The sequence below is a fragment of the Callithrix jacchus genome, chromosome 10 (assembly GCF_049354715.1).
Source record: "Callithrix jacchus isolate 240 chromosome 10, calJac240_pri, whole genome shotgun sequence".
Taxonomy (NCBI): Eukaryota; Metazoa; Chordata; class Mammalia; order Primates; family Cebidae; genus Callithrix; species Callithrix jacchus.
The window spans coordinates 66,858,957-66,882,260 of record NC_133511.1 but is presented as its reverse complement, the minus strand read 5'-3'; the positions used below and the strand labels follow the sequence as shown (position 1 = coordinate 66,882,260).

The 23,304-nt window shown below is 41.5% G+C and overlaps 2 protein-coding genes and 1 pseudogene across 17 annotated transcripts in view; 2 read left to right on the top strand and 1 right to left on the bottom strand.

Annotated features, from left to right (window-relative positions):
• Positions 1 to 23,304, bottom strand: part of C2CD3 (C2 domain containing 3 centriole elongation regulator) — a 188,667-nt gene that overhangs the window by 73,193 nt on the left and 92,170 nt on the right. For all 16 annotated transcript variants that reach the window (XR_013523253.1, XR_013523254.1, XR_013523252.1 and 13 more), the window contains 5 exons: positions 23,119 to 23,302; positions 21,796 to 21,968; positions 15,652 to 15,775; positions 10,082 to 10,350; positions 9,204 to 9,293 (listed from right to left, as the gene is read on the bottom strand). Coding sequence is in view for 13 of the 16 variants with exons in the window: in XM_035265475.3 (XP_035121366.1) it covers positions 9,204 to 9,293; positions 10,082 to 10,350; positions 15,652 to 15,775; positions 21,796 to 21,968; positions 23,119 to 23,302 (840 nt within the window). In the remaining 3 variants the exon portion in view is untranslated. The remainder of the gene's footprint in view (positions 1 to 9,203; positions 9,294 to 10,081; positions 10,351 to 15,651; positions 15,776 to 21,795; positions 21,969 to 23,118; positions 23,303 to 23,304) is intronic.
• On the top strand, positions 17,141 to 17,507 carry LOC118145792 (zinc finger protein 738 pseudogene; annotated as a pseudogene).
• On the top strand, positions 17,141 to 20,886 carry LOC118145615 (uncharacterized). Its single transcript, XM_078340255.1, has one exon. The coding sequence runs from the start codon at positions 17,658 to 17,660 to the stop codon at positions 18,459 to 18,461; it is 804 nt and encodes a 267-aa protein (XP_078196381.1). The 5' UTR covers positions 17,141 to 17,657; the 3' UTR covers positions 18,462 to 20,886.

Here is a 23,304-nt window from a genome sequence, read left to right as displayed (position 1 = left end):
TGTAAAAGTCTATTAGGTCTGCTTGGTCAAAATCTGTGTTCAAGTCTTGGATATCCTTGTTGACTTTCTGTCTCATTGATCTGTCCAGTATTTTCAATGGAGTGTTAAAGTCTCGCACTATTATTGTGAGGGAGTCTATAACTCTTTGTAGGTCTTTAAGAACTTGCTGGGGAGTGGGGGAAGATAGTGCGGTAGGAGCAACTCAGGATTGCAGCTCTCAGTGAAGGCGCAGAGGGTGAGTGCAAGCCGCATTTCCAGACGGATCTTTGTTGCCCACAGACAAGGAAATTCCCAGGTGCAGGAGAGACACGGGACACCAGCGCAGTTGTTTCGGCTGGCGTGGCCGTTTCGGCCGGCGCCACAGCGCAGTGGCACTCCGCACAAAACGCACTGGTCTGGGTGCCCTGTTAAACCAGCAATTTGAGATTTGGGAGGGCAGATTAGCATATCCATCTGATTAAACAGAACTTGGACAGTGAGCCAGGCCAGGAGATTCCCAGGAAGCGACGTTTGAGCCGGCGCAGTGGGTCGCTGCACAGGAAATCACACAGATCCCAGTGCCCTATCAGCAGGCAACTGAAACACCTGGGAGAGAGTCAACTGTTCAACTTAAAAAAAAGAGGGCTCTGAGGCAGGGAGCCAGGTGATCAGGCTCGGCGGGTCCTACCCCCACAGGGACAAACAAAATGGCGATTCGAAACGCTCGGGGTTGAGAGTTTCACTGTGGGCACAGCTGAACCCAGGACAGTGCATCTTGGTGGGGGAGGGGCGTCCACCATTACCGAGGCATACTGCCCCTACTGAGGTACACTCCCATTGCTGATGCAGCCTGCCGTTGCCAAGGCAACCCAGCATAACAGAGAGAGTCCGCCAATACAGAGGCGGGCCACCATCACCACAGCAGTTTTAACCACACCCATATAAACAGGACTACAGGGAATTACACTCGGCAGCAGGGCGGAGCCTCAGCAGGCAATAGTGACTAGACTGTCTCCTAGCTGGGAAGGACAGTGCAATGGATACTCATAAATAAAGCGCTAACTCCCCAAGACAGAGCATCTGAGGAAAAAAAGGGGTTTTATGAGGTCTGCTGCAGCAGACTTAAACGTACCTGCCTAACAGCCCTGAATGAACAACAGAGCTCACAGCTCAGCACTTGAGCTACTATAAAGTACAGACCGTCTCCTCAAGCAGCTCCCTAACCCCTGTATAGCCAAAGAGTCACCTCAAAAAGGACTGATCAGACTGACATTTGGCGGGCATCATTCTAGGACAAAGATAGCAGAAGAAGAAACTGGTAGCATCCCTCACTGTTCTGCAGCTGCTACAGTGTACCCCAGACAAGTAGGGCCTGGAGTGGACCTCAGCAGTCCTACAGCAGAGGGGCTAGACTGTTAGAAGGAAAACTAAGTAACAGAAATACTTCATCAACAACAATCTGGTCGTCCACTCAGAGACCCAATCGAAAAGTCAGCAACTACTCGGAAGACAGGTGGATAAATCCACAAAGATGGGAAGAAACCAGTGCAAAAAGGAGAAAAACACCCGAAACCAGAACACCTCACCTCCTACAAAGGACCAAAACTCCTCAGCAGCAAGGGAACAAAGCTGGATGGAGAATGAATGTGATGAAATGACAGAATCAGACTTCAGAAGGTGGGTAATGAGAAACTTCTGTGAGCTAAAAGAACATGTTCTAAATCAATGCAAAGAAACTAAGAACCTTGAAAAAAGATTTGAAAAAAGATTCAAGGAAATGATAACAAGAATGGACAACTTAGAGAGGAATATGAATGAATTGAAGGAGCTGAAAAACACAACATGAGAACTTCGCGAAGCATGCACAAGTTTCAACAGCCGAATTGACCAAGCAGAAGAAAGAATATCAGAAGTTGAAGATCAACTCAATGAAATAAAACGAGAAACAAAGATTAGAGAAAAAAGCACAAAAAGGAATGAACAAAGTCTCCAAGAAATGTGGGACTATGTGAAAAGACCTAATCTACGTTTGATAGGTGTACCAGAATGTGACGAAGAGAATGAATCCAAGCTGGAAAATACTCTTCAGGATATTATCCAGGAAAATTTCCCTAACCTAGCAAGGCAGGCCAATATCCAAGACCAGGAAATACAGAGAGCCCCACAAAGATATTCCTCAAGAAGAGCAACCCCAAGGCACATAATTGTCAGATTCAACAGGGTTGAAATGAAGGAGTAAATGCTAAGGGCAGCCAGAGAGAAAGGTTAGGTCACCCACAAAGGGAAAGCCCATCAGACTCACAGCAGATCTCTCAGTGCAAACTCTACAAGCCAGAACCTCTACAAGAGAGTGGGGGCCAATATTCAACATCCTTAAAGAAAAGAACTTTCAACCCAGAATTTCATATCCAGCCAAACTGAGCTTCATAAGTGAAGGAAAAATAAAATCCTTTGCAAACAAGTGAGTACTCAGAGATTTTGTCACCACCAGGCCTGCTTTACAAGAGCTCCTGAAAGAGGTACTGCACATAGAAAAAAACAACCAGTACCAGCCATTCCAAAAACATACCAAATGCTAAAGAGCATCAACAAAATGAAGAATCTGCATCAACTAACAGGAAAAACAGCCAGCTAGCCTCCAAATGGCAGTATCAAATTCACACATAACAATATTAACCCTAAATGTAAATGGGCTAAATGCACCAATCAAAAGACACAGACTGGCAAATTGGATAAAAAACCAAAACCCATCGATGTGCTGTATCCAGGAAACCCATCTCACATGCAAGGATACACAAAGGCTCAAAATAAAGGGATGGAAGAAGATTTACCAAGCAAATCGAGAGCAAAAAAGAGCAGGAGTTGCAATTCTCGTCTTTGATAAAATAGACTTTAAAGCAACAAAGATCAAAAGAGACAAAGAAGGTCATTACATAATGGTAAAAGGATCGATACAACAGGAAGAGCTAATGATCCTAAATATATATGGACCCAATACAGGAGCACCCAGATATATAAGGTAAGTTCTTAATGACTTACAAAGAGACTTAGACTACCACACAATAATAGTGGGAGACTTTAACACTCCACTGTCAATATCAGACAGATCAACCAGACAGAAAATTAACAAGGATATCCAGGGCTTGAACTCAGATCTGGAACAAGCAAACCTGATAGACATTTACAGAACTCTCCACCCCAAATCCACAGAATATACATTCTTCTCAGCACCACATCACACCTACTCTAAAATTGACCATATAATTAGAAGTAAAGCACTCCTCAGCAAATGCCTAACAACTGATATCATAACAGTCTCTCAGACCATAGTGCAATCAAGTTAGAACTCAGAATTCAGAAACTAACTCAGAACCGCACAGGTTCATGGAAACTAAACATCTGGCTCTTGAATGATTCGATAAACAATGAAATAAAGGCAGAAATAAAGAAGTTCTTCGAAAAAAAGGAGGACAAAGACACAACATACCAGAATCGCTGGAACACATTTAAAGCAGTCTCCAGAGGAAAATATATAGCAATAAGTACCCATATGAGAAGAGTGGAGAGATCCAAAATTGACACCCTATCGTCAAAATTGAAAGAACTAGAGGAGTAAGATCAAAAAAACTCAAAACCTAGCAGAAGACAAGAAATAACTAAGATCAGAGCTGAACTGAAGGAGATAGAGACATGAAAAACCCTTCAAAAAATCAATAAATCCAAGAGCTGGTTTTTTGAAAAGATCAACAAAATAGACAGACCACTAGCCAGACTGATAAAAAAGAAAAGAAAGAACAACCAAATAGATGCAATAAAAAACAATAAAGGGGAAATCACCACAGATTCCACAGAAATTCAAACCATCATCAGAGAATATTACAAACAACTCTATGCACATAAACTAGTAAACCTGGAAGAAATGGATAAATTCCTGGACACCTGTGTCCTCCCAAGCCTAAACCAGGAGGAAGCCAAAACTATGAATAGACCAAGAACAAGGTCAGAAGTCGAGGCAGCAATTAAGAGCCTACTACACAAAAAAAGCCCAGGTCCAGATGGGTTCAAAGCCGAATTCTACCAGACACACAAAGAGGAGCTGGTACCATTCCTTCTGAAACTATTTCAAATAATCGAAAAAGAGGGCATACTTCCCAAATCATTTTATGAGACCAACATCATCCTGATACCAAAACCTGGCAGAGACTCAACAAGAAAAGAAAACTTCAGGCCAATATCCATGATGAACATAGATGCAAAAATCTTCAATAAAATACTGGCAAGCCGATTGCAACAGCACATCAAAAAGGTTATCCATCATGATCAAGTAGGATTCATCCCGGGGATGCAGGGCTGGTTCAACATATGCAAGTCTATAAACGTAATTCACCACATAAACAGAACCAAAAACAAAAACCACATGATTATCTCAATTGACGCAGAGAAGGCCTTTGACAAAATTCAACAGCCTTTTATGCTAAAAACCCTCAATAAACTCAGTATTGATGGAACATATCTCAAAGTAATAAAACCTATTTATGACAAACCAACAGCCAATATACTGAATGGGCAAAAACTGGAAGCATTCCCTTTGAAATCTGGCACTAGACAAGGATGCCCTCTCTCACCACGCCTATTCAATATAGTACTGGAAGTTCTAGCCAGAGCTATCAGGCAAGAAGAAGAAATAAAGGATATTCAAATAGGAAAGGTGGAAGCCAAATTGTCTCTCTTTGCAGACGACATGATAGTATACCTAGAAGACCCCATCGCCTCAGCCCCAAATCTCCGGACACTGAGAAGCAACTTCAGCAAAGTCTCAGGATATAAAATCAATGTGCAAAAATCACAAGCATTCCTATACACCAATAACAGACTTAAAGAAAGCCAAATCAAGAACGAACTACCATTCACAATTGCTACAAAGAGAATAAAATACCTAGGAATACAACTTACAAGGAATGTAAGGGACCTCTTCAAGGAAAACTATAAGCCACTGCTCAACGAAGTAAGAGATGACACAAACAGATGGAGAAACATTCCATGTTCATGGTTACAAAGAATTAGTATTGTGAAAATGGCTATACTGCCCAAAGTAATTTATAGAATCAACGCTAACCCCATCAAGTTACCATTGACTTTCTTCACAGAACTGGAAAAAACCACCATGAACTTCATATAGAACCAAAAGAGAGCCTGCATAGCAAAGTCAATTCTAAGCAAAAAGAACACAGCGGGAGGCATCACACTACCGGACTTCAAACTACACTACAAGACTACACTAATCAAAACAGCATGGTACTGGTACAGAAACAGAGATATAGACCAATGGAACAAAACAGAGGCATCGGAGGCAACACAACATATCTACAACCATACAATCTTTGATAAACCTGACAAAAACAAGCAATGGGGAAAGGATTCCCTGTTTAATAAATGATGTTGGGAAAACTGGCTAGCCATGTGTAGAAAGCAGAAACTGGACCCCTTCCTGACACCTTACACTAAAATTAACTCCAGATGGATTAAAGACTTAAACATAAGACCTGGCACCATAAAAACCCTAGAAGAAAATCTAGGCAAAACCATTCAGGACATAGGCAAGGATTTCATGACCAAAACACCAAAAGCATTGGCAACAAAAGCCAAAATAGACAAATGGGACCTAATCAAACTCCACAGCTTCTGCACGGCCAAAGAAACAGTCACTAGAGTGAATCAGCAACCAACAGAATGGGAAAAAAATTTTGCAATCTATCCATCTGACAAAGGGCTGATATCCAGAATTTACAAAGAACTCAAACAGATATACAGGAAAAAAACAAACAAGCCCATCCAAAAATGGGCAAAGTATATGAACAGACACTTTACCAAAGAAGACATACATGAGGCCAACAAACATATTAAAAAATGCTCATCATCACTGGTCATTAGAGAGATGCAAATGAAAACCACATTGAGATACCATCTCACACCAGTTAGAATGGCGATCATTAAAAAATCTGGAGACAGCAGATGCTGGAGAGGATGTGGAGAAATAGGAACACTTTTACACTGCTGGTGGGAGTGTAAATTAGTTCAACCATTGTGGAAGACAGTGTGGCGATTCCTGAAGGCCTTAGAAATAGAAATTCCATTTGACCCAGCAATCCCATTACTGGGTATATACCCAAAGGACTATAAATCGTTCTACTATAAGGACACATGCACACGAATGTTCATTGCAGCGCTGTTTACAATAGCAAAGACCTGGAACCAACCCAAATGCCCATCGATGATAGACTGGATAGGGAAAATGTGGCACATATACACCATGGAATATTATGCAGCAATCAGAAACGATGAGTTTGTGTCCTTTGTAGGGACATGGATGAATGTGGAGAACATCATTCTCAGCAAACTGACATAAGAACAGAAAATGAAATACCGCATATTCTCACTCACGGGTGGGTGATGAACAATGAGAACACATGGACACAGGGAAGGGACTACTACACACTGGGGTCTATTGGGGGGAATAGGGAAGGGACAGTGGTGGGGGGGAGCTGGGGAGGGATAGCATGGGGAGAAATGCCAGATGTGGGTGAAGGGGAGGAAGGCAGCAAAACACACTGCCATGTGTCTACCTATGCAACTATCTTACATGTTCTGCACATGTACCCCAAAACCTAAAATGCAAAATAATAATAATAATGATAATAAAAAGAACTTGCTTTATGTATCTGGGTGCTCCTGCATTGGGTGTGTAAATATTTAGGATAGTTAGCTCTTCTTGTTACATTGATCCTTTTACCATTATATAATGCTCTTCTTTGTTTCCTTTGATCTTTGTTGGCTTAAAGTCCATTTTATCAGAGACTAGGATTGCTAACCCTGCTTTTTTTTGCTCTCCATTTGCTTGGTAAATCTTCTTCCATCCCTTTATTTTGAGTCTATGTGAGTCTTTGCATGTGAGATGGGTCTCCTGAATACAGCACACCGATGGGTCTTGACTTTTTATCCAGTTTGCCAGTCTGTGTATTTTGATTGGGGCATTTAGGCCATTTACACTCAACATTAATATTGTTATGTTTGAATTTGATCCTGCCATTTTATTGCTGGCTGGTTGTTTTGCCCGTTAATTGACGTGGCTCCTTCATTGTATTGTTATTCTTTACCATTTGGTACTTTTTGCAGTGGCTGGTACTGGTATTCCTTTCCCTGTTTAGTACTTCCTTCAGTAGCTCCTGCAAGGTAGGTCTTATAGTGACAAAAATCTCTCAGCAATTGCTTGTCCATAAAGGATTTTATTTCTCCTTCACTTATGAAGCTTAGTTTGGCTGGATATGATATTCTGGGTTGAAAGTTCTTTTCTTTAAGGATGTTGAATATTGACCCCCACTCTGTTCTAGCTTGCAGGGTTTCTGCTGAGAGATCTGCTGTGAGACTGATGGGCTTTCCTTTGTGGGTGACTCGACCTTTCCCTCTGGCTGCCCTTAGGATTTTTTTCCTTCATTTCAACCCTGGTGAATCTGACAACTATGTGCCTTGGGGTTGCTCTTCTTGAGGAATATCTTTGTGGTGTTCTCTGTATTTCCTGGATTTGAATGTTGGCCTACCTTGTTAGGTTGGGAAAGTTCTCTTGGATAATATCTTGAAGAGTGTTTTCCAACTTGGATTCATTCTCCCTGTCACATTCTGGTACGCTGATCAAGCATAGATAAGGTTTTTTTCAAATATCCCATAGTTCTTCGAGGCTTTATTCATTTCTTTTCACTCTTTTTTCTCTAATCTTGCCTTCTCCTTTTATTTCATTGATTTGACCTTCTATCTCTGATGTCCTTTCTTCTGCTTGATCGATTCGGCTGTTGAAACTTGTGTATGCCTCATGAAGTTCTCATGCTGTGTTTTTCAGCTTCATCAAGTCGTTTATGTTCTTCTCTAAGCTGGCTATTCTAGTTACCATTTCATCTAACCTTTTTTCAAGGTTCTTAGTTTCTTTGTGTTGGGTTGGAACATGGTCTTTTAACTCAGAGGTTGTTACTACCCACCTTCTGAAGCCTGCTTCTGTCAATTTGTCAGATTCATTCTCTGTCTTTTTTTGTTCCCTTGATGGTGAGGAGTTGTGATCCCTGGAAGAAGAGGTGTTCTGTTTTTGGTGGTTTCATCCTTTTTGCTTTGTTTTTTTCCCATCTTTGTGGATTTATTTCCCTTTAGTCTTTGAAGTTGGTGATTTCAGGAGTCTCTGAGTGGTCTTTTTTTTCTATTAGGTTGGAACTATATCTTTTTTGGCCTGTAGAGGGTGTTGCTGGGCTCTCTCCAGTTCAGTCAGGTGTTGGGTGGGTGGTTCTTCCCTGGAGTTTGTTTGCAGGTGAGATTGGCCCACCTTCCCAATGGCTTCTCTCCCAGAGCTGGATCTTCCTGGTTTGGGTCAAACTGGTGTATTTGCTGCCAAACTCTCCAGTGAGTGCTTCAGTTTGAGTTCTGTGGGGGTGGGGCCTGCCAGCCTTATGGCCTGTTTCCCTGCTTTCAACTCTGCCTCCCTCTGTGGGACGGTCTGCCCCCGCTGGCGTTAGTCCAAACTCCCACCTGGGTCCCCGCTACAACTTGCTGAATCCGGTGGTAGCCGCTGCTGAGATTTACATCAACAACCCACAGTGTCCCACTGTCTGGCAGGGCTCTCGTGGACTGAGGGTTGCAGAAGGGATGAGGCAAGCATAGGATCCAAAACGGAGCACTGAGGGGGTTAAGTTCCCCGACCCCCAGAGCTGGCTGTACATTTCAGGTGGGGATGTGTCCCTCCTGTTTTGATTTGCCCCCCTGGGAGGCTCTTGCCTTGTGGCTCCTTCCCTGGGCCCAATTCCAATGCCCTATCAGTTCCACAGAAAAGAATCCGGAACCTCGTTTTTCTTCACAGAAAAGAACTGTGAAGTCCTCCAGTCCTCTGTGTCTCATTCACTGGGAGCTGCGTTCCAGTACTGGCTTCTCTCGGCCATCTTGGTCCATCATCTTTCTTAGAGAAGGATGATAGTACAATGTCTTGAGCTTCTTTGTTTTATTAGAAGAACTTCAGAATGATTAGGAGAAGACTTAAAATGCTTTCAGGAAAACATCTGAGGTATTGGAGAGAGTTCAGGAGCATGTGTTAAGGGGTTGTGTTTTCTTTTGAATATCTTGTAAGAGAGACAAAGAAGATGACCTCTTACAGGGATGTGAAAGGGTGGAAAGTGATAATCCAGAATTCTTACCAGATCTCTTGATCAGCAGCTCTTTTGTTGGAACTTTTACTACTCCCAGCAGATACTCTTTGCATGACTGAATGCTGATTATATCACCAGCTGTGAAGCAACAAAGAAAAATTATTTGATGGTTTACTCAAGGGGCTTGTTTACAGTATCCACACAACCTTCCCCTTATACACACTGAATATCAGTTTTGCGTTAGAGATTTTCTTGCTCACACTCCAATCAAAGCCTGAATGCCCTCAATTTTTTTTTTTTTTTTTTTTTTGGCAGGGTATCATTCTCCCACCCAGGCTGGAATGCAGTGGTACAGTCATAGCTCCCTGCACCTTGAAATCTTGGGCTCAAGTGATCCTCCGGCCTCAGCCTCCCAAAGTGCTGGGATTACAGCCCTCAAAAATTTTTTTTTTTTTAGGCAGGGTATCATTCTCCCACCCAGGCTGGAATGCAGTGGTGCAGTCATAGCTTACTGCATCTTGAACTCTTGGGCTCAAGTGATCCTCCGGCCTCAGCCTCCCAAAGTGCTGGGATTACAGGTGTTGGCCACTGCAGCCAGCCCATTTTTAAAATTAAATGTTTTATTTTGAGAAAAAAAAAAAAAAGGTATACAGAAAAGTTGCAAAAATATAATAATGAACTCCTACACACCCTTCATCTGGATATACCCATTAACACTGACACATTTGCTTTATCTCTCTTGACACTGTCTTTCTCTTACATACTTAGTACATGTCTTCATTTTTTGCTATATCCTTCAGAAATAAGTCGCAGAGATTATGACTCTTCACGTCTAAATAATTCAGTATGTATCTCCTAGGAAGGGCTATAACATTCAAAATGCAGCCTCTTTTAATTTTGATTGTAACAAGTCATTTGGTGCTCACCTGACTTGGTATTTTCATGATAGACAGCAAAAACAACTTCTGCAAACTCCAATAACTCTGCTAGGAAAGAGGCCTCACCACTACAGTGCTGAGTTACCAAGTTACATGTGAACTCAATGTGATGGGAGAACTCAGGGCAGAAGGAACAGGCCACAGGGCGGGTTCGGCGCTGTTTTTCCTGGGGCAGGAAGGAGAGATGAGTGGTGACAGAGGCATTGACCCCAACTGTGGCACTAAACTGTAGAGCGGGTTCCTGTTCAGCCAAAACCCTGTAGGGGAGAGGGGTGGAAATGAGAAGAGGATACCATGGTAATATTAGAAATCAGCTTGATTTCCTGGAAAATAACTTCATTACTTCCATGAGACCACCAAGAATAAAACCAACTATATGCTTTCTACCTAGGCTTTTGGCAGTACCACAATAGGCTTTCTTAGTAATCTAGATATCATGGCATATACGGGGGTGGAGGGAGACAACTTTGTCCATCAGAGCGACACTCCAAGGACAATCCACTGTCCTGTCAATACCCTTAAGCCAAAGACCACAGGAACCAACTCTAGTTAAACAAGCTGGGTTAATGCTCACTGCAATTAAGGAAAATATATACCATGGGGAACCATAGTACATCTCAGTGAGAAGTATCAGAAAGGGCTTATGAGCATTGGGCTTGTGTTAGCTGATTTGGGTGAGGACTTAAAGGAGCAGGGCTTTGCTCTGGATTGATTTTCTTAAAGAATCTTATCTAGATGGAGGGAATACTAGAGTAAGGCTAAAGCTACAACTGGTGAAGCAGCAACTGTCATTCATTTTAGCCAAAACAGGAGGATGTTGGGTATTTCTATGGTTTTCATAGTGACCTTCTTTTGGTCTGTGCTTAGACATGATGATGGAGCACTCTTGTTTTTGTCTAACTTCATCATAGTCATATAGTGTCCTTGTCTGATGCTGATGTTCTGTAAGATTATTTATGCTCAAGAAGAAAACACCAAAGCCCACTATGAATGTCAGCCCAATGCCCAGAAGTCTGGGGCTGCTTTTCTCTTTCTCAGCACAGATGCTCAATGATGTACAAGTGGAATCTACATGCCTTTAATGACCCTCATAAAGAGTAGTCAAGTAATTTGTGCGTAGCTACAGTATGGGACTTTCCCTAAACTCCCCAAGGGGATAAAGTTGACATCTAGGCAAAGAAGTCACCTATTTTTGAAGCATTTCCTGATATCCCTAAAGCAGACTTAGGCGATCCTTCCTGTGAGAACCTCACTGTACTTTATATATACCAGTAGAGAGTAGTAATTTGGAGTTATATAGACCTGGGTTTGAAACCTGGCTCCACCATTTACTTATCGTGTGACTCTGGATAGGTTATTCAACTTCCTCTAAGTCTTAGTTTCCTCTTCACTAAGACGAGGTTAATATAAGGATAGTATATAAATGCTAAAGATACATATTATATATTTGAATACTTGCTACAATTTCATTTCTGAGAAAAAAAGCATAACTTTTTCATTTTCACTACCATTAATGATCATTAATAGACGATTTATCATTAACAGAAGATTGATGTGTATCCATATATCATGAAATATATATTATGCCTAGGAAAAATGGGGTGAAAATAAATTGAATGCTAGCAGTGGCTTAAAAAATGAGGATAGCCTGGGCACAGTGGGTCATGCTTGTAATCCCAGCACTTTGGGAGGCTGAGGCAGGTCGACGAGCCTGCCCAACAAGGTGAAAGCCCATTTCTACTAAAAGTATAAAAAATTAGCCAGGCATGGTGGCAGGCGCCTGTAATCTCAGCTACTCAGAAGGCTGGGGCAGGAGAATCACTTGAACCCAGGAGGCAGAGGTTGTAGTGAGCCGAGATTGCACCACTGCACTCCAGCATGGGCGACAAGAGCAAAACTCCATCTCAAAAAAAAAAAAAAAAAGATAAAATACTCATAGGGTGTTGTAAAGGTAACATTAGATAATATATACAAAAGAGGAAACTTGCCTATGGACAGTGAAGGACTCTTAATAGGAAGCTTTTAGAGATGGCAGAAAGGCTTGGGCTCCAAGCTGGTCTGAATTCACTCATTCAGTAGTTATTTGCTGGGTATCTGCTCTGTGTGTCATGCCTTGGGCTCATCTCGATATATATTAGTGAAATAGCCTCAATTCCTTAGCTTTGTGGAATTTAAAGACTACTGGCTATGTCCAAGAAAGTATCTATTCATTCTGAGCTAAAGATCAGATGAGTTAGAATATGCAAGTCAATAAGAAGTGCCTACTTTACATAGGCATCAACAATGTATTTTCAGAAAGACCACTGGCAGGTAAGATGAAGACTGGTGTTTCTTTATGAGAAAAGGCTAATTTACAGCACCCGCTATCTAGATAACAGAGTAAGGATTTAAAAGAGGGGTGACTTTAGAATACCAAGAATTATTTTCAGTAAGAGGCAATGCAAAACTTATCTCTGATTTTACTGGCATACAAAGGTAACAATTATCTGTACAAGTGGAAGTAATCAAAAAAATCTGTAATTTGTATGATTGTTTGTAGTTTATAAAATGACTTTGTATTTTTTAATTTTTGCACTGATCCTTATAAAAATCAGGGCAGGTATATAAATTTCCATTTCAGATAAAGAAACAGAAGCTCAGAGAAGTAAAGAAATCAGCCCAAGATCATACACAGCTAGTAGGAGATGGGAGTGAGTCTAGAAGCCATAGCGTCTGATTTCTAGAACAGTTCGGTTTCCATTATACCATGCATCGTCTCACATCCTGTGAACCTCTCCCAACCTACCAGAAGAATGTTGTGTCAGAACTGGCCTGGCTTCTTGCTCTCCCTCTGAACATATGACAAAGACCAAATGGGAGATTTGGAACAAACTGCCTGCCATCGAATCTGACTTTCCCCATGAGTTCTCAGACAGAGCAACTAGAGTTTCTGACCTATATGTGCCCTCTTGGAAATCTACTGAGTATCTAAATTCTGAGTCTGTCTCTGCCAATTAAATACTAGTTAATTTAATGCCATATTGAAGAATTCTGATGTTGGCTGGAACTGAGACTGAGGAGGTACTCCAAATACATAAGTTTCATGCCTCCCTGCCTTTGCACATGTTCTCTTTCAGCAAAGTAATTTTCACCCCTTTTGGGCATCTTGATAACTACTGTTCTTCTTTTAAGACTCAGATTTATTTTTAAGGGCGGTGAATGCCAAGCTAAGAAAGTTAGACCTTATTATATGGACCAATGATCCCTAAAGAAGCTGTACACAACTTAGGAGGTTCATAGGATAAACTTTATTGGCTATCTCATATATTAAAGTTTTTCTATTCCATGGTACATTTTATAATGAATTTTTGTATATTAGTATAGCAGTACATGAAGATGATTTATACATCAATAAGTATGTACATATTTGGCTGGGCATGGGGGCTCGTGCCTATAATCCCAGCACTTTTGGGAGGCTGAGGCAGGCGGATCATGAGGTCAGGAGTTTGAGACCAGCCTGACCAACATGATGAAATCCCATCTCTACTAAAAATACAAAAAAAATTAGCCAGGCATGGTGGCATGCGCCTGTAATCCCAGCTACCCAGAAGGCTAAGGCAGGAGAATCGCTTGAACCTGGGAGGTAGAGGCTACAGTGAGCCGAGATCATGCCACTGCACTCCAGCCTGGACGACAGAGTAAAACTCAGTCTCAAAAAAAAAAAAAAAATTTAAAGGACATGTTGCTTTTTTTTATTAGCAGGAATGCATAATTAAAATTATGAGATCACTGCTGTCAACAACAGGAAATCATCAAGTTTTAATGTAAGGAAGTGACGTGATTAAATAACAGCTTTACTGTCTTGGTGATGAGATCTGTACCCCAAACCTTAGCACCTTGCAATCATGCAATATACCCATATAACAAACCTGCACATGTACCCCTGTGTCTCAAAAGTTGAAATTAAAACACACACACACACACCCCAAAAACCAAACCAAACCAAAACAAAAACCCCCAAACCAACCTGTCTTGATATCACCTTCACTAACACAAGATGTTCTTGGGCAGTAACTGAAAAAGTCTATGTGGAGAATTTAGTGAGGAACAATATTAACTACACTGAGTATCTTATCAGCTCTTCAGCAACAGATCTTACTCAGTAATGCAATTACCTATTTGGAGACCACAAAGCTATAGGTGAATAGTTTGACCCTCAGTTATAACAGGTGAAAAGTTAGGGAGCAAATGTCTGTTTCTTTGTTCAAAGAGTGTTAGTCTGAAGCAGGAGCCTGATCTAGTTCTCTTTCTTACTGGGCCTGGTATAGCCTGTTATATGCTAGAACTATGCTAAGAGGTTAAGAGGACAGAGAGGAGCTCAGGCAGTATGTCTGACTAGCGAACTCACAGCCTAATGGGAGAAAAATGCATGTATGCAATAATTAAAACAGAATATGTGCTATGACCAAGATGTTAACAAAGGAAAAACCACCAACTCTGACTACATGTACAAAGAAATAAAGAATATAAAGATGCTGCAAAGTCTTGAAGGAAAGCAGGAGTTTAAGTAGACAAAAGGAAGAACATTCAAGGCAGAGAGAAGTATAAGTAAAAACCTAAAGGAGGTAAGGGAGAGGGCGTGCTGTTTTTCTACCAAAACAGTGTTCCAGGCAGAGAAAACAGCAAGACAAAGGCCCTGAGGGGAAATATGCTTAGTGTGTTCAGAAGCAGCAAGGGGGTTGTGGCTAGAGTGGAGTAAGCAGAGGGGAGACTAGCAGGAGATGAGATCACAAAGATAGTAGGGGTGGGGGTTAGAATATATGGGGTCTCACAGCCATTTTAAGGGCTCTGGCTTTTACTATGAATAAGATCAAATGTAGGCCAGGCATGGTGGCTCATGCCTATAATCCCAGCACTTTGGGAGGCCAAGGTGGGCAGATCACTTGAGGTCAGGAGTTTGAGACCAGCCTGACCAACATGGTGAAACCATGTCTCTACTAAAAATACAAAAATTAGCTGGGCATGGTGGTGGGTGCCTGTAATCCCAGCTACTTGGGAAGTTGAGGCAGGAAGGAAATCACTTGAACCCAGGAGGTGGGGGTTGCAGTGAGCTGAGATCCTGCCGCTGCACTCTATCCTGGGTGACAAAGCTAGACTTAAGTGTTCATAGGATCACTGGCTACTATGTTGAGAATAGACTAAAGGGAAAAAGTTGGAAAAATAGGAGGTAGTAGTCAGAGACTGAAAGGCGTGAAGTGAGATTACACAGGAGTTGCAGTGATTGGGTATGGCATGGTTTGATGGTAGAGGGTATGACCATAAGACTAAGTGGTTAAGAAAGGCACAGGATAAAATTGTTGAGCGAGGTCAAGGAACTAAGTTACTATTAACAGCTGAAATAGCAACGTTTGGAGGTGATTTTACTCACTTATATTCTGAAATGCTTTCTTAACAGAAAAAGAAGAGTTGTGGTTAGTGAAATGGAAATTGTACCTAAGAAAGTTTTGCATATCTGGGCATTATTTTATAGGGACTGCAGTGTAAAAGGGTTGAGAATTGCTTGTCTCAAGTGGACTTACTTGGCTGCTGCTTGCAGACCACAGGCTCTGATAATCTGGACTGAGATGGAGACAGTTCGGGCAGCAAGAACTTCCACTGCTGTTCTTGGACTACGTCTGTACCTTAGGACCACATCCAGGAAACCTGAAGAATGAGGACACAAGGAAAGAAGGTTGGTCAGAAGAATCTCTGTTCTACCAAACCACAAACTTTTGGTCAGGAAGGAAGGAAGAAGATAAACACTACAACGAACAATAAGGGCAATGAGAGAATCTGTCCTTGTCAGAATCACATTCTTTAGGGTTAATAAAGGCTTAATAGGTTGATAATTTACTTTACTTTCAAGAAATTATGGTTCACAGATTTAATTCCTTGCCAAGAGTACACAACTACTGAAGGCAGATCACTTCTCTCAACAACAGGAAATCATCAAGTTTTAATGTAAGGAAGTGACATGATTAAAAAACAGCTTTACTGTCTTGGTGATAGAATCTGTACCCCAAACCTTAGTATCATGCAGTATACCCACATAACAAACCTGCACATATACCCCTGTATCTAAAATAAAAGTTTTTACCCCCAATTATGTTTATAGAATTGAGATGGGCTCTAGCCATCCTCTTCTTAAACTTTCAAAATGTTTCCACACCTCACATACTTCTGTCACCCTCCTTGCATCACCATCTGAAATATCTTTCTCATGCTACCTTTTCATAAAAACTCTGTCATCCTACTGTCACATTTCAGGGAAAGCTTTAAGGAATAACAGAGCAAGCTGATAGTGGAAGGTCAGGAGGAACAACTCAAACTTAATCATGATGACATGAAACCTATTGTTTTGGCAGATACTCTTTTTTTTTTTTTTTAAACAGAGTCTCACTTGATTACCAGGCGCCAGGCTGGAGTGCAGTGGTGCAACCTTGGCTCACTGCAACCTCCGCCTCCTGGGTTCAAGCAATTCTCCTGCCTCAGCCTCCCGAGTAGCTGGCATGCGCCACCACGCTCAGCTAATTTTTTTGTATTTTTAATAGACATAGGGTTTCACCATGTTGGCCAGGATGGTCTCGATCTCTTGACCTTGTGATCTGCCCGCCTTGGCCTCCCAAAGTGCTGGGATTACAGGCGTGAGCCACTGTGCTCGGCCTGTTTTGGCAGATACTATTTAGCAAGCATGTACAGCAACTTGATTTAAGAGGCTAAACCTTGTTATCTGATGATAAATTTGGAGGGTCCATCATCCTGCTGGAAGCATTAGGATGTAATATCATTCAAATCTCCAAATTCTAATTAATCCGCTCCCAACTTTAAACTCTCGCCTTCTCTTCCCTTACAGTGAATTCCTGGTTCATGTTAACTGCCTTCTACCAATCCCCCATCTGCTCATGTTGGCTTGGAATAATAATTCTCTGAGTGTAGCATATAATACTTAGAATTTATGGCATTAGTTCTTAAAAAACGTTTGCTGCTCTTTCCTGCTCTGTGTCCTCTGCTTCTAAAAGCCCAGCCTCTGTGGCCCTGTGACCTGTAGGTATTAGGAGATCCACAGCTAAGACGCCAGTACCCCCGGAAGCCTAGAAATGGATGACCTGAGGTATGGAGTGTGTCCTCTCAAGGGAGCAAGTGGATACCCTGGGGCTGACAGGAATCTTCTGGTGTACTCTTACTTTGAAAAGGAGCCATTGACATTTAGAGATGTGGCCATAGAATTCTCTCTGGAGGAGTGGCAATGCCTGGACACTGCTGAGCAGGATTTATATAGAAAAGTGATGTTAGAGAACTACAGAAACCTGGTCTTCTTGGGTATTGCTCTCACTAAGCCAGACATGATCACCTGTCTGGAGCAAGGAAAAGTGCCCTGGAATATGAAGAGACATGAGCTGGCAGATGAACCCCCAGGGACCACAGTGAAGACCAAGGTCTGCAGTCCTGCCCACATGGCTATAAATGGGTACATTCCTCCAGGTCTCTGGAAGGGCAGGACCTCTCCCAGACTGTGGCTAGAAGGAGTTTGGGATGCTTACAGATTATGTGTTCTAATTTTCCCCAACACCTTTGGCCAGAGCAGGACATAACAGATACTTTTCAAGAAGTGCTACTGAAAAAATATGGGAAATGTGGACATGAGAACTTACAGTTAAGAAAAGGGTGTAAAAGTGTGGATGAATATGAATGGAAGGTGCACAAAGATAACAAACTAAACCAGTGTTTGACAACTACCCAGAGTAACATATTTCAGTGTGATCCATATGTGAAAGTCTTACATAAATTTTCAAATTCAAACAGACTTAAGATAAGACATACTGGAAAGAAATCTTTCAAATGTAAAAAATGTGAAAAATCATTTTGTATGCTCTTACACCTAACTCAACATAAAATAAATCATATTACAGAGAATTCCTACCAATGTAAAGATTGTGGCAAAGCCTTCAACTGGTTCTCAACCCTTGCTACACATAGGAGAATTCATACTGGAGAGAAATCCTACAAATGTGAAGAATGTGGGAAAGCATTTAACCGGTCCTCACACCTTACTACACATAAGATAATTCATACTGGAGAGAAACCCTACAAATGTGAAGAATGTGGCAAAGCTTTTAGCCGGTCATCACACCTTACTACACACAGGATAATTCATACTGGGGAGAAACCCTACAAATGTAAAGAATGTGGCAAAGCTTTTAGCCGGTCATCACACCTTACTACACACAGGATAATTCATACTGGAGAGAAACCCTACAAATGTGAAGAATGTGGCAAGGCTTTTAACCAATCCTCACCCCTAACTAAGAAATGGATAAATTCCTGGACTCCTGCATCCTCCCAAGCCTAAACCAGGAGGAAGCTGAAACTATGAATAGACCAATAACAAGGGCAGAAGTCGAGGCAGCAATTAAGAGCCTACCACACAAAAAAAGCCCAGGTCCAGACGGGTTCACAGCCAAATTCTACCAGACACACAAAGAGGAGCTGGTACCATTCCTTCTAAAACTATTCCAAACAATCCAAAAAGAGGGAATACTTCCCAAATCATTTTATGAGACCAACATCATTCTGATACCAAAACCCGGCAGAGACCCAACAAGAAAAGAAAACTTCAGGCCAATATCCATGATGAACATAGATGCAAAAATCTTCAATAAAATATTGGCAAGCCGAATGCAACAGCAAATCAAAAAGCTTATTCACCATGATCAAGTAGGATTCATCCCGGGGATGCAAGGCTGGTTCAACATACGCAAGTCTATAAACGTAATTCACCACATAAACAGAACCAAAAACAAAAACCACATGATTATCTCAATTGACGCAGAGAAGGCATTTGACAAAATTCAACAGCCCTTTATGCTAAAAACCCTCAATAAACTCGGTATCGATGGAACGTATCTCAAAGTAATAAAAGCTATTTATGACAAACCAACAGCCAATATCATACTGAATGGGCAAAAACTGGAAGCATTCCCTTTGAAATCTGGCACTAGACAAGGATGCCCTCTTTCACCACTCCTATTCAATATAGTTCTGGAAGTTCTAGCCAGAGCAATCAGGCAAGAAAAAGAAATAAAGGGTATTCAAATAGGAAAGGAGGAAGCCAAATTGTCTCTATTTGCAGACGACATGATAGTATACCTAGAAGACCCCATCGCCTCAGCCCAAAAACTCCTGACACTGATAAGCAATTTCAGCAAAGTCTCAGGATACAAAATCAATGTGCAAAAATCACAAGCATTCCTCTACACCAATAACAGACTTAAAGAGAGCCAAATCAAGAACGAACTGCCATTCACAATTGCTACAAAAAGAATAAAATACCTTGGAATACAACTCACAAGGAACGTAAGGGACCTCTTCAAGGAGAACTACAAACCACTGCTCAACGAAATCAGAGAGGACACAAACAGATGGAGAAACATTCCATGTTCATGGTTAGGAAGAATTAACATCGTGAAAATGGCTATACTGCCCTAAGTAATTTACAGAATCAACGCTATCCCCATCAAGCTACCATTGACTTTCTTCACAGAACTGGAAAAAACCACCATGAACTTCATATGGAACCAAAAGAGAGCCCGCATAGCCAAGTCAATTCTAAGCAAAAAGAACACAGCGGGGGGCATCACACTACCGGATTTCAAACTATACTACAAGGCTACAGTAATCAAAACAGCATGGTACTGGTACCAAAACAGAGATATAGACCAATGGAACAAAACAGAGGCACCGGAGGCAACACAACATATCTACAACTATACAATCTTTGATAAACCTGACAAAAACAAGCAATGGGGAAAGGATTCCCTGTTTAACAAATGGTGTTGGGAAAACTGGCTAGCCATGTGCAGAAAGCAGAAAGTGGACCCCTTCCTGACACCTTACACTAAAATTAACTCCAGATGGATTAAAGACTTAAACATAAGATTTGGCACGATAAAAACCCTAGAAGGAAATCTAGGCAAAACTATCCAGGACATAGGAGTAGGCAAGGACTTCATGAACAAAACACCAAAAGCATTGGCAACAAAAGCCAAAATAGACAAATGGGACCTAATCAAACTCCACAGCTTCTGCACGGCAAAAGAAACAGTCACTAGAGTGGATCGGCAACCAACAGAATGGGAAAAAATTTTTGCAGTTTACCCATCTGACAAAGGGCTGATACCCAGAATTTACAAAGAACTCAAACGGATTTACAGGTAAAAAACAAACAAGCCCATTCAAAAGTGGGCAAAGGATATGAACAGACACTTTACAAAAGAAGACATATATGAGGCCAACAATCATATGAAAAAATGCTCATCGTCACTGGTCATCAGAGAGATGCAAATCAAAACCACATTGAGATACCATCTCACGCCAGTTAGAATGGCGATCATTAAAAAATCTGGAGACAACAGATGCTGGAGAGGATGTGGAGAAAAAGGAACACTTTTACACTGTTGGTGGGAGTGTAATTAGTTCAACCATTGTGGAAGACAGTGTGGCGATTCCTCAAGGCCTTAGAAATAGAAATTCCATTTGACCCAGCAATCCCATTACTGGGTATATATCCAAAAGACTATAAATCGTTCTACTATAAGGACACATGTACACGAATGTTCATTGCAGCACTGTTTACAATAGCAAAGACCTGGAATCAACCAAAATGCCCATTGATGATAGACTGGATTGGGAAAATGTGGCACATATACACCATGGAATATTATGCAGCAATCAGAAATGATGAGTTTGTGTCGTTTGTAGGGACATGGATGAATCTGGAGAACGTCATCCTCAGCAAACTGACACAAGAACAGAAAATGAAACACCGCATATTCTCACTCATAGGCGGGTGATGAAAAATGAGAACACATGGACACAGAAAGGGGAGTACTAAACACTGGGGTCTATTGGGGGGAAAAGGGGAGGGCCAGTGGGAGGGGGAGGTGGGGAGGGATAGCCTGGGGAGAAATGCCAAATGTGGGTGAAGGGGAGAAGGAAAGAAAAGCACACTGCCATGTGTGTTCCTACGCAACTGTCTTGCATGCTCTGCTCATGTACCCCAAAACCTAAAATCCAATAAAAAATAAAAAAACAAAAAAAAAAACAAAAAAAAAAACGTTTGCTGAAGTTAAAGGTGAAATGAGACAAACAACATTTATACAGACTCCATAGAGCTATGAGTTTTCTAGAATTTTACACAAAATTGGTAGTGTATATTCAATACTTGTTTTTTCCAAGAGAAGGTGTCTTACAGTTTTCATCAGATCCTCAAAAGGGCAAATACATCAAAATGTGAAGAATCACTAATTTAGAGAAAAAAGGGATTTTTTAAATGTATACTATATATTTTTATGTATACTGATTTTGAAAGGAAAAGACAAACTTGTTTTTTTTTTTTTTTTTGGGATGCAGTCTTGCTTTGTTGCCAGGATGGAGTGCTATGGTGTGTCTCGGCTCACTGCAACCTCCGCTTCCCGGGTTCAAGTGATTCTCTGGCCTCAGCCTCCCAAGTAGCTGGGACTACAGACATGCACCACCATGCCTGGTTAATTTTTGTATTTTTTAGCAGAGGTGGGGTTTCACCATGTTGGCCAGGATGGTCTCAATCTCTTGACCTTGTGATTCACCTGCCTTGGCCTCCCAAAGTGCTGGGATTATAGGTATGAACCAAACTTGTTTTTAATTACCCGATGACTGGTTCCTCAATTCTTTCCTGTCCTCAATCATGGAGGTTAAAGGGAGATTAAAGGTTTGCATTCCCACATCCTCACGACGCTGGGTGGTTACCATAGCACAGATCCTTGATAATGGCAAGGTTCCTTTGGCGACCATCTGGTCTCTCACATTAGGAAAATAGTATCTGTAAACCATAAAAGCACAAGTCAGAAGAATTAAGTGTTAAATGATTCCGTCTGCCTCAGAGATCAGCCTTCATTACCTGGTTATCTTTGGTGCCTGATTGTTCTCTGTTGGTAGCATGCAGCTATAGTGTCTGGCTAAATTTACTGCTCATTACATGGAGGAGGAACTCCATAAATTATACCCTGAGTTTAGGACAAAGCCCAGCTTCCCACAAGCTTTCTGTGTGAGGTAACTGCACATGCCTTGAACCTCTGGGGTAGCAGGGGAGCCACTCCTAAAAGCTTCCACCCTGCAGCAGTAAAAGTGGTTCGAAGTGGAGCAGGCCTAGAGGGCTTACTCTCATCTTCATGCTGAGGCCCCTCTAATTGAGCAGGGTAATGAGAGATCTGTCAGTACCTACTCTATTTCCTTCTCATGTCAAAACAATCCATTCTTAGATAGCAAAGTTGTAATTCAAACCTAGGTAGTTTTAAAAATCTTTTTTGTACTTGGCTTACAATTAATTGCATTTAGGAAAATGTTCTTGCATGTGGATGGTACTCATCCTTAGTTCTGTTCCTGATGCTGTTTCCTTTCCTCTTCTATTTATACTCTCTTAATCATTTTAGTCGGTTTGTCGGTGGTGCAGACGTAAAGGGGTGGGTTGAACATCTGTATTTAGGGCAGTATTTTCCTGGAAATCAACCAATGTCTGTACATTGAGTGGATTTATATTTTATAAAGACTGCTCTTCTGGTCGTGGGAAGAACAGGTTACAAGAAATGAGTTTAGAAGTAGGAGATCAGTTAGGAGGCTATCACAGTCATTTAGGCAAGATATGAAAAGAGCCTGAACTAATAAGGCAGTAAGGAAAGCACAAAAAAGGTGACTGATACGTTTAACACACAATAGGAGGTAAAATGAACAAGACTTGCATTTCCAATGTAAATGGTAATTAGAAATATGAGATACAATGGCTCACAAGATTCTAGTAACTTAACAGATTTCAGTAAAAACTGGACAAGAGTCACTGTCAAATCCAAATAAGACAAGGCAGAAGGGGCTGCTTAGCTTCCTTACAATAATTCAGCCTACGCTGGCTAGGAATAGGATGCTTTATGATTGTACACTTCCTTCCTAGGCATAGGACTGTGGTCTCCATACTGTACCTATACCAGATTTCAAACTGGACTCCACCTCCAGGCACGACGCCCTGTGCAGAGAAGGCACTTAGTAGAAGCCTTTGCACTGGAACTTCAGCTGGCAACAGAAGAGAGTGATGGTGGTCGCTATTAAAGATGGGATCTGGAACACAGAGTGTGGTTGCAGTTCTGAAGGGCTTCAGAGTAATTCCT